The sequence below is a fragment of the Meriones unguiculatus genome, chromosome 17 (assembly GCF_030254825.1).
Source record: "Meriones unguiculatus strain TT.TT164.6M chromosome 17, Bangor_MerUng_6.1, whole genome shotgun sequence".
NCBI lineage: Eukaryota > Metazoa > Chordata > Mammalia > Rodentia > Muridae > Meriones > Meriones unguiculatus.
This window is the reverse complement of record NC_083364.1, coordinates 89,482,031-89,501,148: the sequence shown is the minus strand read 5'-3', so window position 1 is coordinate 89,501,148 and position 19,118 is coordinate 89,482,031. Positions and strand designations below refer to the sequence as shown.

Genomic DNA, 19,118 nt, shown 5'->3' with positions numbered 1-19,118 from the left:
TCTGACACCAGGTGACCTGAGTTTAAAGCTAAGGAGAAAGACAGTCTTTAATCCCAGCATTCAGGAGGCAGAGAACTCTGTGAGTTTGAGGCCAGCCTGGTCTATGTACAGAATGAGTCCCGGAGAGCCAGACCTGTTAGGCAGAGAAATCCTGCCTGGGGGAAGATGATGACAAAAACAGTAACAACAAAAAATAAATAGAGAAACAAGTCTTCCACACCCAGGCCATGGAACACATACATGCTATGCACATACACACTCAAAAATTAAGTAAATGTAAACTATCCTGAAGGAAATATCAACATTAATAGAGATATAAATTAAAATATACTGAAAACAAAGACACTTGCTGTTTGATTTGAACCATCTTAAGTTCTAGAGCACACAAAATGTGTGTCTGGGGAGCAGTAGTAAGTACCTCTTGGAGAAGTGTAGGAACTAAGAAGGAAAATGTTGGAATTTTCTGGAGTGACCATAATAGCATATGAATAACACAGATGTGTGCAGTCATCAAAACAAAGCAAATATAAATTTAAGATAGACATTTCCAGCGTAATGCAGCCATGACCATTCAGGCCTTTACAGCCATTGAAGCAGGACAGTCTCCCCAAGCATGGTTGGATACCATAAAAAGCTAAAATGTTACGCTCAGGATGTGAGGCTAAGCACTGCACTCAGGGTCAGCCGCTTTCGACCCAGAGAAGAGCATGTCTGATTGCATGGGGGTTGATGCCCCAGGTCCCGCCTCTGAGAAAAAGGTATCGGACGGGTCTGATGCTCTTTGGGTGGATGACACCTAAATGAACATCAGTACAAAGTCCCAATTTATCTCTAATATCAGAGATCAGACCTCTACTCTTGCCTGATGCGTCTAAAACAAAAAGGGGCAACTGCAGAGAGCTGCGTAACGGATACCAGCTCCATCTTTAAGGCACGGCATTACGCAGCTCTCTGCAGTTGCCCCTTTTTGTCCGTGCCTTAAAGATGGAGCTGGTATCCGCCTTCCACCTTCCCGATGGTGAGTGCTCTCTGTCAGGAACAATTCCACATTTGGCAAAGGCTGAGGATCTGGCTTGCTTCCATGTATGTGGACCTATCTGCATTGTCCACATGGCACGCTGGGGTTGGCTACCCAGAGGCTATTTAAGCTGTGGGCTGGCTTTCCCCAGGGTCAGATGATTGTTCAAGGTTCCTGAATAAACTGCATTGAAAAAAAAAAATAGACATTTCATTTTTAGCTCAAAAGAAACAAACATTAAAGTCTAGTGTTGTACATGCTCTTGTATTTTGAGAGACCTGTTCTTATTTTGCAATTTATTTTTCATAAGCTGTGACAAAGCTGGTATGATGAAATATTCATGATGGTTTCTAGTATATAAACTGATGACATGACTGCTCTATGCTATGGTTAAGGGGTGACCTGTCCCACAGGTCAGTCAAACGAGACCCTAAGAGAGGAGGTGAGAATGGGATGGGACAAGAGACATGAAGAATGGAGACAAGACAAAATTCTGATCAGGTCTTAGTTTATTGTTCTTTAGATAACAGCTTATAAACAGTAAGAATGGGCAATTGGGGGGAGGAACTAGTTTCAGTGAAAATCGCAAAGCAGGACATTCTCAAGGAAATTCTCAAAGAGGGAGGAAAGTTCTCATACTATACCTTGCCAAATCTAAAGGGCTGAGCAAACCTCTACAAAGCCCAAAGCAGCACCTGTGGTTCAGGGATGGAAAATCACTGTACCATGCGAGGCACAATGTGCATCATAGATTCCAAGCAGGCAAGAGTCAAACAGCTATTCTATGGCTCCACACAAAGGGGAAGTTTTATTTTGATTTGGTTTTGGTTTCTCAAGACAGGGTTTCCCTGTGTAGCCTTGGCTCTCCTGGACTTACTTTGTAGCCCAGGCTTGTTAGGCCCAGCAAGAGCCTAAATATAAGAAGGTATGAAGAGAACTCAGGATACTAATTATCCATTGATGCAAAAACGCAAGAGGTTCCTCTTGACCACTGCACAGTGGGGTCACCCTGCTGGTCAGCTAGGAGTGGCACAGGGAGACAAAGACCTTAGGTTTTTAAAAGACACAAGGTGGGAATCTCCTGGGGTTGCTATCTTGGCAATTTAGAATTGGATGAGATGTTTAACTTTTAAACTAATTGGTTAGTTCTGGTCACCCTTAGGTCCAGTCAGCCCTGTCATAAATATCTGATCTTCAAGTCAGTTTGGAATTTTCTGCCATCCACAGTTAAAGATGGGAGAGTGACTAACTCATCCCATGTCTGTTCTGAGGAGTGGGGGTTACAGGCTTTGGATCAAAGGTCAGGAGAAGGATTGGGGCCATTTGGCCCAGTTTCCAAACAAAGCCCATCTCACTGGTGGCCAGCCGGTGATTTTCTCTCCATTTAGTAGAGATCTCTGCTTGTTCTCTTCCTTATCTCTGCCCTCACAAATGGCTAATGTCAGGAACTTTTACATTCCCTGGCTCTCTGGAGAACCACTAAGAGGCTTTAATTAACATGGGCCTAAAACTTGCAAATATAAGTTATAAGGCAATTAAAAGAAACATAGGTTACAAAGTTAGTCTGATTCTTTCAGGCTGGCCTCAAACTCTGAGATCCACCTGCCTCTGCCTCCCTGGGACTACTGGCAAAAGGGGAAGATTTTTAATTGTAAATACAAGAGAGGGAACAGCCAGAGGCATCTGGAAGAGTGCAGAAAAGAGAAAGACTGAAAATGGACAGCAAATTGGGAATGGCCAGGGATATCTTTGAGTGAGGGGGCAATAGGAAGGGATAGAGAGTAAGGAAAACTGAGATAAGCAGGAGCACACACACACAGAATTAGAATATCCAAGAATAGCAGGGTTATAAGGAAAATGAGTAGCTGGGGCCTAGGAAATGTAACAGGTACTTGTGATACTGAGGGAGCCTGGTGGCCAGCATGAGCTTTGACATGCTAATAAGCATCACAGGTAGCTATAGGTCCCTTCTGCCTAGGGTAAGGAAAATGAACTCCTTTTGGTAGTAGAGAAATAGCTTAACAAGTTCCTGAGGAATGTGGCTTTTATTTAACCACAAGAAATAGCCCAAATTGAGCTTGAGAGACCAAAAAGATTAAAAATTAGCAGATTAAGGCCTAAACTATGTGGGTGGAGAAGTCTAGTAATGCCCTGAGGGGAAGGACGGCCTTACTGCATTCTTTCCCCATCTACTAAAGATAACAGTTGCTAGGAAACTGGCCCATTCCCCTAGGGAGGGACACCAGGTCATTATGGTCTGGGGACCTTCCTATAGCCAATCAATTCAAAATGTAGCATTTTGATCAATAGATGCTTGCCAGGCAGGAACTGCCCCTGCCTTGGGCATGCTGGGAGGGACCAGAATCTTATAAATCACCCAACTAACTTGGGGCGGCGCGCTCAGCTCCCACCGCTTCGGCGGTGGGGCTGTGTAGCCCAAGCTGCAGCTTGTAATTTTTCAATAAAAAGACCCTCATGTGTTTTGCAACGGAGTCGATTCCTGGATATCTTTTGGGGGCTCGCGAACTGGGTATAACAAGCTCATTTCTGCCTTTTGGAGTTTGAAGAATTGGAGTTTCCTTTGGACCTAACACCTACATCTTTTTTTTTTTTTTAGATCAGTTTTTTTTTTTTTTAATAATTTGTTTAATTTTATTTTAGGTGCATTAGTGTGAAGGTCAGATCCCTTGCAATTGGCATTACAGACAGTTGTGAGCTGGCATGTGGGTATTGGAAATTGAACTCAGGTCCTTTAAAAGAGCCATATCTCCACACCCCTTTAGATCAGGTTTTTTTTTTTTTTTTTTTTTTTTTTTTTAACATCTGTTAATCCCAAAAAACAGGAGGGGAAAGACCACCAAGCCAAATCTTCATGCACAAATTAATCACAGCAAGCAAATAATCACAGCAAGCTTTTTTATTCGTGTACACAAACTGCCTCCCACTAAAATGGGGTTCGAGAGAGGTTGGGATTAGACTGAGGAAGGCAAGGTTTTTATAGCTCAGGGGTAGAGAGTTTCCAAATGGGGGATTTGCAGGCAAATGGGGGAGGGGAGTTACAGAAGCAGAACATAAGCATAACAAATTAGTCATAGCAACCTCCTGAAACAAAGACACGGTTACAAGGTGGTCATAACAAAAGGTCATAACAAGATGGTCCAAATAACACGTAGTCCAAATAACCTTTTGAAATACAGGTAGGGTTGCAGGGTAGTTTTGAAACAAAGACATGGTTGCCATTTCCAGAAACCAACAGTATAGAACCACTTGTAGTTAAGGTTACAGGTGAGGCATCTCAATCATTGAGAAACAGAAATTCAATCACAAACAGAATGAGCTTAGTTTGTCTTTAGTATAAGATGGATTTTAAGCTAAGATGGAGCCAGGCTCCATCACCATATCATTTGAGAACAGTAACTGAAAGGGTTAGACTAACTTTGTAACCTGTATGTCTTCTAAAGCCTATAGTTTTGAGTTTTAGGTTCAGGTTAAGCTAAAGCCTCTTAGTACCTTTCCAGAGAATGGAAAAATGTGACCCTATCTATGAGGACAGATAGAAAAAAGGCAAGCAAGCAATGACCTTCACTTAGCAAAAAGAAGGACCAGACCCTTGCCTTCAAGATAGTGTTTCTTAGCAACCAACCCAGACTTTGAGTAGCTTTTGACCTCCAGCCAAAAGTCTGAAGCCCCCAATCTTCAAGGATGAGCTAACCACCCCCACCTTAAATTGCAGCTGCATCCACACTTGGCAGGACTGGCCAAGCTTGAGCACCTAAGACTAACCAATTATCTTACTTTGCTCATCCAATCCTAAATTGCCAAAACTGCAACTTTAAATTTTCCGCAATTTTTCTTTTAAAAACCTAAAGGCCTTTGTCTCCCAGTGCCACTCTTTGCTGACCGGCAGGGGTGACCCCATTGTGCAATGGTTGATAAACCAATGAGTCTTGGTCTGGGGGAGTTTCTGGGAAGGGCGTGATCTTAAAACTCCTGAGCTGAGCTGTGAGACCCCAGGTCTTACATAACTTTTGCCATAGGAAAATCTGCCCTGCTTTGCAGGGAGTGAAACAGCATTTCATACTAGATAGCAGTTACATCTTTTCACTAGGGACAATGCAAAACGTATTCAGACATTACTAAATCTGGGGTGTGGTGGGGAGTATGGGAGGCAGAGGAAGAATTCAAGGCCAGTCTTATCTACAGAGCAAGTTCCAGGAGAGCAAGGGTAACACAGAGAAACCCTTGATAAACCTTGATAAAATCTCATTAACCAGCCAACAACAACAAAAAACCAAATGCACTTCCTGTCTGTGTGTTCCTTCTTCTAAGAGCTCCCTTTCGATCAAGAGTAAAGTTTGCCTTGTCTTGGAGATCCTGAGCTTTTTTCTCACTTAGGAAAAGTTTGTTAGATAGGAAAGAAAACAGATTTTATGTCAGTTTTGCTTCTAGCAGTGTTGTAACCTGCTTAACCTGCTTAAACTATTATAGCCCCTCCACCTTAGTTCTTAGCATAACTGTAGCTCCTCTGTTAACACCTGTTGTCCCCTTTAGCATATCAGAAGCCATTTTGTCTCCAAGTCTCCATTTTGATTATAAGGTGAAATTAAGTTCAAGTTCTCAGGCCCGAGGTGCTTGAGATCAGGAAACAATTCAATAGTTAAATACTTGCTACTTAGAATAAAATAGATGATAAACGCATGTTCTGCTTGAGTTAAAGATAAATGTATGCTCTGTCAAGAGTTACAAACGCAACATCCTATGTTCCTTACTATATTCCGGAAACGTGGATAGCCCCCCAAAGCTCCCCTACCCTAATTCCCAGCAAATCAGCTTGAAGGGCTTTGTCAAGCTACCTAGATGCAATATGTTTAGCTAGTCAAAATGATGTAATGCTCCCCCACCCCACCCCCCACTTCCTATACCTGGTTACCGCTTTTCGTATAAAAACCTGCCTTAGAAACAGACTGGCGTCAAAGTCTGGCTCATGAGCTCAGATTATGGCCCTGACTTTGTTCAGCTTTCAATAAACTTCCACCAGTGTGAGTCTGGTGTTCGAGTGGTCAGTATGTGGCTATTTTTGAACCCATAACAGTAGTCAAAATTCAACTACTAAACACTTTTTAGGCCCAGAATTTTCCCTTTTTCTGGAAAAGCATCCATCTCTTGAGACGTGACCACAGATAGCCCCGTAGTACACACCAAGTTCTGTTTGCTGAAGTTACATTGCTTCAGTAAAGTTTGCTTAGCTTCAGAAAAAAATAGTCGTTGGGGCAGGGACGCGTCATGTATAGACCCGTCATTTCTATACCGTATGGAAGCTACTGAATGTTTCTGCCCTCGCTGATAGATAAAGATTTATTTGTTTTGAAGCTTGCTGGCTGACATTCCTTGCTGGTTCTCTGACACTCCCACAGCCCCAGCGGACAGTAAGACAGTGAATCCGGGATGGTGAAGTGTTAAGAATAAAAGCCAGGAGCAGAACTGGGCGCGGTGGCGCACCCAGCACTCGGGGTGGCAGAGGCATGCGTGTCTCTGTGAGTTCGAGGCCAGCCTGGTCTAGAAAGCCAGTGCAGGACAGTCAAGGATGCACAGAGAAGAAACTCTTGAAAACCAAAACCAACCAACCAAACAAACAAAAACAAACAAACAAACAAAAAAACCCAGAAGCACCTGGAGGGTCAAAGTATCCCTTTGCTGTTCCAGATATCAAGCTAAGCCGTAAGTGAGGAGCTTCCTGCTTCCGGGACTTGCATCCTCACGCGCAGGCGCCTGTCCGCAAAGCGCTAGCCGCCTTCCCTCAGGAAGACTTCAAAGGTCGTACCGTTCCCGTTCTCTCGCTGGGTGAGACCTGAGCTGTGAGTGTGCATCCAGCCGCGGGGCGTCGGCAGTGCGGGAACCTCGGCTCTGGTGAGTGTGGCGATGGAGCGTTCAGGCTAAGCGGAACTAAGAGCCTCTTTCCTGGAGCGGACCGAACGGGCGGTGGTGGAAGCAACACTTCCGCCCATTGGTCTTCGGTGGTTCCTGGCCCCGCCCACAGTCCACAGCCACCCAGTCAGTTGTCACTGTGCCCGCGTTTTCACGTGGGTACCTGAGCTTTGGTCTAGTTCCTTACTAAATAATTCCACGGGGTCGCAGCGCTCGGGAGATAAAGGCAGGGCTAGCAGGTGTGTGGGGGTTGGTTCTCTGTGAATCCTAGGCCATCTTGGTTTGTATAGCGAGCTCTAGGCTAGCAAGGAAGACCCTTTCTCAAAAAGGAAAATCGTCCCTATTAAGGAAATTCTCATTTTCATCTACCTTTTCACAACAATCTTGAGCTAGAAATTTATTTTAAGAATTTTTTTTTTTTTAACGGGGGCAGGGAGTGAAGTCTTGAAAGCGAATAATTTGGCAAATAACTGATTAGTAACTTCGTTCCCGCAGCTGTCTGCGTGGGTTGCTCCATGCTACACTTACTTGCTACTTCTGTTTACTTCCAAAACCCCACATTGACCAGGACCTTCCCTCAACTTCAGCCACATGACTTAAGAGTTGATGAATACCCTAAGTGTTTGTCTCCTCAAAATTGTGTGCTTCAAGGATTGCTGGGTATCTCTACTGAACAGATTATTAATAGGCAGTGCTAGTCAAAGTGCAAAGAGCAAGTATCACATTCCCACGATTATGTTCATCTAAATGAATGATAAATCCATCTTTCCAGAAGCTTGAACTTTGGGGTCATTCTTACATAGCTATGTAAGTCATCAGCAAATCTCATGGTTCTTATTCTCATATCTAGGACTTTACCATCACTTAGGTTGACCACAACTATCCTAATCCAAGCTCCCTTCATCTCTCCCAGCTCTCCCTGCTTCTTCATAGCAGTGGGTAGAGATCCCTTCATGAGTTAAATTCCTGCAGTGGCTTTCTGTGTCAGTGAGGATGGAATCCAAGGTTCTGTGCTCTTTGACTCTGTCCCCAGCTTGCTTTCTGTTTAGCCAGCTGGTCTAACACACCCTTGACTGCTGTTTTCTGAACATGCTGTTACACTCCTTGCCTAGAAATGATGATTTGTTAGACAGGCTTACACAGTATGACCCAGGTAGTCCACCATGGTTGTCTCACGCTGAAGAGGATGAGAATTCAATAGTTGCTCAGTCTTCAAGGCTTTCTGTGTCAGCAGTGCCAGTCTGGTACTGGAAAAGTCCAGGAGCCCAAAGAAGGTATCTCTAATACCATCAAAAGAAGGCAGTGGGAACAGAGTAGATAAATTGCCAGTGAGGCAAGCAGACCAAGAACAGTTTCCTCATTTCCCATCTGTTTATCTGTTTCCCCACACTTAGGGTGTTTTATCACTTAAAAATAATGTGATCAAGAAAATCCTTCCCCCTGGCTCAGAGCTGTATGCCTATAATCCCAGCACAGTAGGTGACTCTCTGAGTTTAAGGCTAGCCTGGTCTACAAAGCAAGACCAGAACAGATACACAGAGAAACCCTATCTCAAAAAAAAATTTTTTTTCCTCACAGAAGTGCACAGCAGCTTGCATTCTAGTTGATTCCAGCCAGATATAGTCAAGTTGACAACCAAGAAGTTGCCTTTCCTCATAACCCTACATAGTCTCACATCCCTTGGCCAATGGTTGCTCAGTATTCTTGCTGTGTCTAGAGTCTTCACCATAGTTATTCACTAAGCACTTTACAACCGTTTGTGGTTTTTTTTTTATGTCAAGAACTCCTCTCACTAAATTAAACCTCTGCGAGAGCAGAGATATTTGTTGTTCCTTTTATTCAACATTATATTCTAAGTGTCAAGTACAATGCCTGGCACACGTAAGTGTTTGGAGCATTTTCTGAATTAATGAGCAGTGAAAAATCATAGCAGGCACTCAAATAACTGTTGACAGCATTGTTTTAAAAACCAAAATCCCATGTGTTCGATTTTACCAATAATGACTCAGGAGCCCTATATTGGGGTGAAAACCTACCAGCTCAGAGAGACAGAGAAAGCACCTAGTTGATCTTCCTACTCAGCCATTGTCTGAAAGAAAAAAAGAAAGAAAAAGCCCTTCTACTCAAAAGGAAAAAGACAAAAACCAAAAGCCAAAAGTTCCTTCTTCTCTACACCATCTTACATGCCTTTCTCTAAATGTCCCTGCCCCCCTTTCTGTTTAATCCCTGTCAGCTGGTTACTTGATCCGCCTCTTGACCTATGGTTAACTTTATTTAGCTCTTGGGTTAAAGGTGTGTGCTAGAGCTGAGCTACTCCACAACTCGAAACGGGTTTTTACAGTTCACAGCCCTGGGGTCATATATCCTGCAACAGAAAGGAATAATTTTTTAAAATTTTTATTTGTTTATTTTAGTTTACTTTTGACACATAATCTCACTATTTAGACCCAGACAATCTCAGTGATTTTGAGATTGTCCCTATCACTGCCTCCAAAGTACTGGAGTTAAAGGCTTGTGCTACATATTCCTGGTAACTCACCCATCCTTTTAAACACTGGCCACAGCGTCCTGACAGGGTTTCTCTGTGTAGCGTTGGCTATCCCAGAACAAACTCTGTAGACCAGGCTGGCCTTGAACTCAGAGGCCTTACCTGCCTCTGCATCCTGAGTGCTGGGATTAAAAGTGTGTGCCACTACTGCCTGGGTAACTACACTTTCTTACTTGCTTTTCATAGAAGCCATATGGGAAGGCATCTTTTGTATGTCTGAAGGGTATAAACTAGGAAGCGGAAGTCTTCTCTCAACCTTGTTGAGCCAACTGTTAGCTATTTGGTACATTTCTTTTTTTACTTTTTTTTTTTTTTTTTTTTACATGATCATGCATGTGTGATCAGGTACCAAAAATATCACTGCTCCAGACCATGTCTTTGATCCCAAACTCTATAAGATAGTAACACTAATAATTATAATAATGATACTTCGTTGTTCTCTTTACTATTTTTTTTGTTTTTCTGTCTTAAAGCAGCTATTTCATGAACATTAATAACAATGTATATTTTAATGAATTTATAACGTTTGTTTTTTTTCATTGTTGTAGTCCAAGAATTGCCACACTCAGATACTAATCTCAGTGAGATATTGATGGTTTATTGAAGGCCTGTTCCAGACTGATCAAGATCAGGGTCACAGAAAGGATTTGGGAGCCTAACTGATGCTGGTCTGTACCTAAATCAGGCTTTTTGTAAGAAAAACTGCAACTAAGTAACAAACATGTAGCAAAACTGTAACCAGGTGTAAGTAACAAGCCCCTACTAGGAAACAACCAGGTAGTAAGGGGTGGGCAGCATTATATCACTTTAACTAGCTAGACAAAGGGTATCTAACTGACCTTTAATTTGATTGGTTCTGCAGTTGGGGGACTTTACAGTGTCCTAGTAACAAAGTATACAAAGTTTGAGAAATGAAAGCATAGAGAAGTAATCATTGGAAGGCAGACCCTGAAAACTTGAACTTAATCTCACTTTATAATCAAAATGGAGAGTAAATCAAAATGGCTACAATTTTGCTATGCTAAAGTCTGACGCAGGTTTCAACAACAACAAGCGTTTCTTAAACTAGTTTCTTTTTTTTCTTGCTTTTCTTCTACTTCCACTTCTTCTTCTTTTTTTTTTTTTGAGACCAGGCTGGCCTTGAACTCATGAAGATCCACCTGGCTCTACTGGGATTACAGGTATACACCAACAGGTTTAGCTTTTAAACTAGTTTCTTAAATTCCTTCTTTCTTTTTCTTTCTTTTTTTTCTTTTTCTTTTTCTTTTTTTCTTTTTAGTTATACTGTGTAACCCTAACTGGCCTGGAACAGTTTTTGTAGACCAAACTGGACTTGAAACTCAGAGATCCTTCTGCCCCTGCCTCCTGAGTTACTGTCTCAGTTTAATTAAGTTTTGGAATTAAAGGCATGCACCACCATGCCTGGCCAGCAGCTTTAGTTTTCTGATCTGAACCATCAAAACTCTGCCTTGGATTTAAGACTTACATAGTTAAGGCAAGAAGCCATTGAAAGTGGATGATATCTTCATAGCTTAACTTTATTCTGCAGTTCCAGCTTTTTAAATTTGTACTTTTAAAACATTAAAAGTGGTTGCCTGAGCTATGGGAAGATTTGCCTTTTCTTTCTTTCTTTCTTTCTTTCTTTCTTTCTTTTTTTCTTTCTTTCTATTTTTCTTCCTTTCTTTCTATATATTGTTTCACATTTTATTGCTTTGTTTTGTCTCACTTTGTAGCCAGGCTGGCTTTGAACTTGCAGTTTTCTAGCTTTCTGAATGCTAAGATTGCAGATATGAGCCAACACATCTGTCTCTTCCACTTAAAGACCAATAAATGGGAGATAGAGAGGTGGCTCAGCTGTTAAGAGCACTGACCACTCTTCCAGGGGACCCAAGTTCAGTTCCCAGCACTCACATGGTGGCTCATAACTAACTTTACCTCCCGTTCCAGGGGACCTGATGCCCTCTTCTCACCTCTTCAGGTACCAGACAAGTACATGGTACTCAGACATACATGCAGACAAAACACCCACACATATAAAAGAAATAAAAGTTGTAAAAGACTAGTAAGTGTTAGTATTTTCTTGAAAGACCCATAACTTGCTGTCTTATTCTGTTCACCTTGGGTTCCAGTGTAACTGGTCACAGCCACTCCTCTGACTGTATCTTTGCTGTAGCCTTTTGACTACTTAGTTTTTTTCTTCAAGGAGACCAGCCACTGTTGTAACTAGAAATGCCAGATCAACTGTCTAGATAATCCACTGTGTAGAGACAGAATACTACATAGATTTTTGGAATTTCAGTATCTTACTTAATTAAAAAAAAGCCTGTGAGTGTGTGTGTGTGTGTGTGTGTGTGTGTGAGAGAGAGAGAGAGACTGCATGCCGTATATCTGCAGGTACCCATGAAAAGCATAGGCTCCCTGGGGCTGGCGTTACAAGCCACTGTGAGCGGAGCAGCATGGGCACTGGGGCTGAACTCAGGTCCTCTGGAAGAACAGGCAGCACTCCTGCCTACTACACTACTTCCAGCCCTGCCTAATTGTTTTGGTCCTTAGCGCATAATATATAAAACAGAGGGGAATATATAATAACAGAGGGGAAAGACTTTGGCTATTTTTTTAAAAAATTTTATGAAGGAATTAAGTGTTTTTAGAGAAAATGACCATGTCACTCTGTTGAAGTCTCCTAAGATCCTATGTATAAATCCTTTCTTTTATCCTTAACTCCTTAGGGACTTACGGAAGTCTCAGCATGGTTGAGATAGAGCAGGCCGAGGCCCAGCTCTCTGAGTTAGATCTCCTGGCCAGTATGTTCCCTGGTGAGAATGAGTTCACAGTGAATGACCAGCTGGCATTAGCGGAGCTGAAAGATTGTGTTGAGAAGAGGACAATGGAGGGGCGCTCGTCACAAGTATACTTTACGATCAATATGAACCTGGACTTAGCTCAGGAAGCAATGGTAATTCTGTTCTGTTCTGGAAAAAATTAGAGCATGTCAAGAATAGTGTGTGTGTGTGTGTGTGTGTGTGTAAATAACAGCATTATCTTCTTCTTTCTCCTCTTCTCAGGTGATGTTTTCTCTGTCTTGCATTCTTCCCTTTAAATACCCTACAGTCTTGCCCGAAATTACAGTCAGGTATGTACAGAAATCATGTCCACTATACAGGACAAAGTGAAAATAAAAGTATTCCTTGCATTTGTTTGCTTTTCCAAGAAAATTGACCAAAGTTTTCCCTGTCTGTTTTCATCAGATCAGCGTCACTGAGTAGGTCCCAGCAGACTCAGCTGAACACAGATCTGACAGCACACCTGGAGAAGAACTATCTTGGAGATGTCTGCATACTGAATGCCACAGAGTGGGTGAGAGAGCATGCCTCTGACTATGTCGACAGAGATACCTCAGTCTCCCCCACCAAGGACAGCACCGTCCAGCCAGTGGACCTCACTGTCACAAGGCTCTGGATCTATAGCCATCATATCTACAACAAATGCAAAAGAAAAAGCATTCTAGAGTGGGCAAAGGAGCTGTCCCTGTGTGGGTTCAGCATGCCTGGGAAACCTGGTGTTGTTTGTGTGGAAGGCCTACAGAGTGCTTGTGAAGAATTCTGGTCAAGGTGGGTTTTCACCTGTGTTATATATCACATCAGTGATTGTAATGTGAAAGATGATGCTAGAGATGCAGAAATACTTGTGCTTCAGGGGGATATCCACTGACCTTATTTCTCTGTTTAGTTCTGAGAAGTTCCTTAAGCATTTGAAGAGTTCTGAAATATTTGCAGCAGTGGCTAAGTTTGTAACTCGGCTAGTAGAGTGCTTGCCTGGCAAGCACAAGGCTTTGGGTTCAGTCCTAAGCACCACATCCAGCACGCATGGAGGCACATGGCTGTGATCTTGGCCCCACATGGCTGTGATCTTGGCCCTTTGAGGGTAGAAATCAGAGGATCTAGAGTTCAGTGCCACCTTTGGTGACATAGCAAAATAGAGGCCAGCCTGAGAGTCACGTGACCCTCTCACAAAATAAATCAGAGTCTAATGGGAGAAAATAATGATGACCATGAATGAATGTTTCATTGGAATCATGACTAGAACTGTTTGGTGAAAATAAGCCCCTGCAAGATTGCCTCTTTACTTACAGGAACATATACTAGTAAGTAATTTATTGTCATTTTGTTACGGTTTGTTTTGTTTTTGAGACAAGATTTCATTATATAACCTTGGATGCTATGGAACACACTCTGTAGACTAGGCTGGTCTCCAACTCACAGAGCTGCACTTTGCCCCCCAAGTGCTGGGATTAAGTGCTGTACAACCACTCTCAATTCTGATATGTGTGTGTCTTAACAAATTCTATTCTCTGTGCTATTGGAAATATATTTTGGAAATTTTCTACTTTGAAAAACTGTTTTTCAGACTGAGAAAATTAAACTGGAAGAGAATTTTAATTCGCCATCGAGAAGATATTCCTTTTGATGGTACAACTGAAGGAATGGCAAAACAACAGAAGTTTTCAGTTTTTGAAGAAAAGGCCTTCAGTGTCCATGGAGCCAGAGGAAACCACATGGACTTCGGTCAGCTGTATCAGTTCTTAAATGCCAGGGGATGTGGGGATGTTTTCCAGATGTTCTTCGGTGTAGAAGGACAGTGACTGAGCAGGGGGGTGGTCAGACTGTTGGGCCACTGCTCCTCTTTTCATTGCTTCTTCCCATTCTATATTAAAATGTAATTTTAGTTCCATTCTAGAGTGTTATAGCATTGGGGACATAAGAAAAAAATTAATACAGTTGAGATGCATGTGTCAAAACATGCCTTGCCAGCCAGGCTCAGTGGTGCATGCCTATAATCCCAGCACTCTGAAGTGACAGCAGGAGAAGGGAATGATGGGCCAAGACATCTACAGAGATGCCAGTCCTACTTACTTGTCACATGTGGCCCCAAAATTAACCTTTGGCTATTTCCAGACTTTCAAAATAAAATGAAATTTTAAAGTCTCTATGCTTGTTATCAGCAGTCAAAAGTTTGTCAGATTTTTTTTTTCAAAGCTTTGGCTTTGAAACTACCCTGGCATTCCATATACTAACAGTAAAGTCTTTGTTTTTTGGTTTGTTTACTTTGGTTTTGGTTTTAGGAGACAAGGTTTCTCTGTGTACCCTTGGCTGTCCTGGAACTCCCTTTGTTGCCTATTTAGTTTTCTTGAAAGAAGGTTTCTCTGTGTGACCAAACCCTGGCTGTCTAGACTTGCTTTGTAGACCAAGGTGGCCTCAGACTCAGGACACAGAGATCCACCTGCCTCTGCCTTTCAAGTGCTAGGATTAAAGGCATCTACTACCATTGCCAAGCTCCAAGGTTTTTTAAAAGAAATATTCTTATTATGTTTTTTGAGGATTGGGATGAAGATTTGGGGATATATTTATACATATACATACATGTATGGATATATATGTATACACATATATATTTTGTTTTGTTTTTGTTTTTTTGAGACAAGATTTCTCTGTGTAGCCTGAGTGTCCTGGACTCACTTTGTAGACCAGGCTGGCCTATGACTCACAGAGCTCTGCCTGTGTCTGCCTTTCAGAATGCTGGTTAAAGTATCTTTTATTCAACTGATTTAATTGTCATCTCAGAGGCTTCCTGCCTCCATCTGTTAACCCTGGTCTACCTAGAAGCTTCTAGCCTCCGTACAGTCTAATCTAGCCTAGACTGTTTTCAGCCTCTGCTACTTACTGCTGAATAGCTCACCCTTTCTAGCTCTTTCTGAATTCTGGCTGGCAGATTCGACTCAGCTGTTTGGCTCAAAACTCTTCTCTAAGCTGACTGATTCAAACTGGCTTTTTTCAGCTTCTGACTGAATTGCTCCATTTAGCCTCAACCTATCTCTAGTAGTCTGTTTTAATCTTCTGATTCCTTCTCATTTTGGTTCATTCTGTCTTGAACTGTGTATAGTTTGTTCTCTTCCAACCTCTCTCTATAAACTCTCCTGGTAAAATGCCTCTGAATTCTACCAATTGAACTGCAACAAACAACTCAACTCACTGACTCAACTGAAAACTGCCTGAACAGAACTGACTAGAACTCAGAGATCTGCATGCCTCTGTCTTCTGAGTGCTGGGATTAAAGGTGTGTACCACAATACCTGGATCTAAGCTTTTCTTTACCTGACTCTTTCTCTATACCAGACTGGCCTTGAACTCAGGGATTTGATTGCTTCTGTCTCCTGGGAGTAAAGGAATGTCTGTGTTTCAGCTGTATCACACAGACCTAGAAGGTCTTTGGGTGTGATCCCTTGCTTAAGCAGCCATATTTTAAATTAAAATTCATATGTATATTTTTGTATATATGTATGTATATATAATCACTGCATTCAAGCACTGATAATAATAGTATCTCAAACATCATTGGAAAAACTAGTTGCTGCTGGAGAAAATAACTAAATATACCTTTATTATTAATTTATACTATATTATCATTTCTATATTGTATTTATTATAAATTTACGTACACACATCTGTAAGATTTTCTTCACCGTGAATTAGATGCTTATACTTTGATTTTAATAATAGTATTCATCCAGTTTATATTTCAAATTAATTAATTAGTTGAGATAGAGTCCTGCTATGTAGTTCTGTTGTCCTGGGACTGCGCAGACCAGGCTGGCCTCAAACTCAGAGATCCACCTGCCTCTTCCTCCCTGAGTGCTGGGATTACAGGTGTGTGCCACTGCGCCCCAGGTATAATTTTACTTTTTAAACATTTATACATTTATTTATTTACTTTGTGTGTGTGTGTGTGAGAGAGAGAGAGAGAGAGAGAGCACACACACACACGTGTGTGTGTGTGTCCATGTGTATGTGTTCCTATGTGTTCTGTACTGAATGTGGAGGCCGAGAACGTCTTGCAGAATTTAGTTTTGGTTTTCCATCATGTGGATCCTGGCTGGGAATTGAACTCTGATTATCAGATTTGGAGCTGAGCCACCTTGCTAACAAATCTTTTCAGAGTCTCCAATTCCTGTACTGCTGCTGATTACAGTCTTGCTCTTTGATGGAAAGTGTATAGCACTCTCATATTTCTTTGTACTTTCAGGGCATACGTGTGTATCCCTATGTAATATCTAATAGCTTCATTACAAATACATTTATTTTTATTTTTGTGCATGTGGTTACCTGTGGAGATCAGTACGGGGTGTTGGATCGCCCAGAGCTGGATCTCACATGATGGTTATGTGCCACTGATGAGAGTGCTAGAAACCGAATTTGGGTTTTCTGGGAGAGCAGTAAGCGCCTTAACTTAGCCTTTATGAAACCCCAGAACCACTGAATGTCAGCCCTGATGGCTTCACACTTAACATTTTGAAGTGAGGCATGCAATAAATAGTTATTTTCTCCAACAGCAGCTAGTTTTTCCAATGATGTTTGAGATGCCACTTTTACCAGTGCTTGAACGCAGTGAGAAAGTTTAAAGGTTTAAGAACCCTTGCTACGGGAGCTGGAGAGATGGCTCAGAGGTTAAGAGCACTGGCTGTTCTTCCAAAGGTCCTGAGTTCAATTCCCAGCAACCACATGGTGGCTCAGAACCATCTATAACAAGATCTGGTGTCCTCTTCTGGTGTGCAGGCAGAATACCATATAAATAATAAATAAAAAAAAAAAAAAAAAAAAAAAAAAGAACCCTTCCTAAGAGGACTCTACTTGGGTTCCCAGCAGCCATGTCAGGTGGCTCACAGAAGCCTGAAATTGTATCTTCCAGGAGATACAATTTCCTTTTCTGGCCTCCATGGGTATCTGCGTGTTGCACACACACACACACACACACACACACACACAAACACAGGTGTGCATACTAAACTAAACCTTTACAATTAAAAAATTCCAATCTAAGTTCACATTCCTTTAATTGGCATATAATTCGATTCAAACAAGAGCCACACATTATATTTGCAAATTCTGTCTTAGGCATTTTAAAATATATTTCTCTCCCTTCTTCCCACCATTATATTTACTTGTGAAACTATTTTTTTTGGTAGAATTTCCAACATTCTGAATTCCTGGACTGTGCCAGTGTCATTTTATATGCCCTCTGTATCCTTTAAATTATTAGATATGAAACTTAGACTCTTTTTAGACTTTTTTGCAAGAATATTTAATAGGTCTTGAATACTTTCTATTCCATTACATCAAGACACATAATAGCTCACTGATAATCTTTTGATGCTCGTTAAATTCTCATTAAGGAGAATTTTGAGGGTATGATGCTAGATATTCGACTAGACCTTCGTCTGTAGTAGACAAGTACTCTCCCATTGAGCTGCACTCTAAATTTCATACGATATAGATATGTCAGATATTTCAGTTTGATTCATCCAGCTTTCTGTGGGCTTTTTTCTCATGACCTAACTCCTGCCTCACTTTAATATGGAAAAGAGGGGGAGATCTACAAAGAATATAGCATGAAAACAGTATCCATATTTTAGTACGAACGGGAGTCTTGTTAAATTCAGAATATGACTGTTTAGTCCTAGGCCTGAGAGTCTGTTTTTCATGCCGATGATTACATCACTTTCTTTACTTCTAGCTCCTTTTAGTACAGTTGCTGCGACATCATTCTATTGTAATCTTGTGCGAGAATAGAGCCGAAGTCAAATCCCCACCCTTAGGAAAGGAATCTCTACACTGCCAGTACTTAGTACGTGATTTGGCGCCCCAGGTTCAATCCTGGCTTCTTATTGGCCAGCAGTGACGCCACTCACGCAGGTGTGGCTTTCTTTGTTACGTTTCAGGCAGCGGTTGGTCAGAGTCCTGACAGAGAAGGCGGGAGCGGAAGTGGGAAGCGGAAGGCCCTGGTGGGCCGGGGGGGAAGTTGCTACAATGAGTCCCCTTCCGGCCGGAGGGACCGGAAGTTCTGGTTCGGCGGTGTCAACTTCGTCTCTCAAGAGAGAGAACGCGGCTGCCACCGCGACCATGGGCGGGAAGAACAAGCAGCGGACCAAAGGGAACCTGAGGGTGAGGCCTGGCAGGGCAGGCCCGCGGCACGCTGCCCGCTGTCCAGAGGGCCGTGAGGGCGGCGTGTGACCTCCCGAGTGTGCGTCCCCGCGGGTGGGCAGGTCGAGGAGTTAGGAGCCAAACGACGTTTCACGCCGGAGCTGTGCGTGTCAGGAGCGCGCACAGGGAGGTGTCACCGGGAAACGGTGTGAGGGTGCCCCCGGGTGGTACCTGCCAGGTGTCTGAGGTTGATGTAGGAGCTGTGGGAAGAAGCCAACGTGGGCTTCATTTGCGCGGAAATGTACAGTGGCTTTCCAGGCCAAGGCCTGGGCCCGTAGATAATATGCCCGGTGTCAGGTCGCTGTAGCCCATTGGGTCTCTGGCCTCACGCTCACCTCGCTCCTCCTGCTTCATCTTGGCCACCCTGAATTCGCCACGTCTTGGCTTGGCCTGGCAGTCTCCGGACGCCCATGTGTTAGGTGGCTCTGGACACCTCAGTGCACCCTTCCTCCAGTATCAGTCACCTTTTGTAGCTACTCTCCATGCTAACACTGCGTACCTTGTAATTTCTATCTTGCTTTATAAACATTGTAAAGGCAGGTGTTTTTCTGCTGCACCTATCCTAATGGAACACACACACACACACAAATGC

General features: G+C 42.5%; 2 protein-coding genes across 5 annotated transcripts in view; both read left to right on the top strand.

Annotated features, from left to right (window-relative positions):
* The first annotated feature begins 6,394 nt into the window (after positions 1 to 6,394).
* Positions 6,395 to 15,618, top strand: Rwdd2b (RWD domain containing 2B). 4 transcript variants are annotated; one of them, XM_060370684.1, is made up of 7 exons: positions 6,395 to 6,925; positions 10,040 to 10,159; positions 10,625 to 10,672; positions 12,221 to 12,447; positions 12,557 to 12,624; positions 12,740 to 13,102; positions 13,899 to 15,618. In XM_060370684.1, the coding sequence occupies exons 4-7, from the start codon at positions 12,241 to 12,243 to the stop codon at positions 14,131 to 14,133; spliced, it is 873 nt and encodes a 290-aa protein (XP_060226667.1). In that variant the 5' UTR covers positions 6,395 to 6,925; positions 10,040 to 10,159; positions 10,625 to 10,672; positions 12,221 to 12,240; the 3' UTR covers positions 14,134 to 15,618. The 4 variants fall into 4 exon arrangements, with proteins under 4 accessions (XP_060226667.1, XP_021503683.2, XP_060226668.1 ...); XM_021648008.2 differs by lacking the exon at positions 10,040 to 10,159; XM_060370685.1 differs by lacking the exon at positions 10,625 to 10,672.
* Positions 15,619 to 18,332: 2,714 nt separating this feature from the next.
* Ltn1 (listerin E3 ubiquitin protein ligase 1) overlaps positions 18,333 to 19,118 on the top strand; it is a 48,540-nt gene continuing 47,754 nt past the window's right edge. Inside the window, exon 1 of the mRNA XM_060370682.1 lies at positions 18,333 to 18,487. Within this exon, the coding sequence (XP_060226665.1) occupies positions 18,353 to 18,487 (135 nt within the window). The 5' untranslated portion in view covers positions 18,333 to 18,352. The remainder of the gene's footprint in view (positions 18,488 to 19,118) is intronic.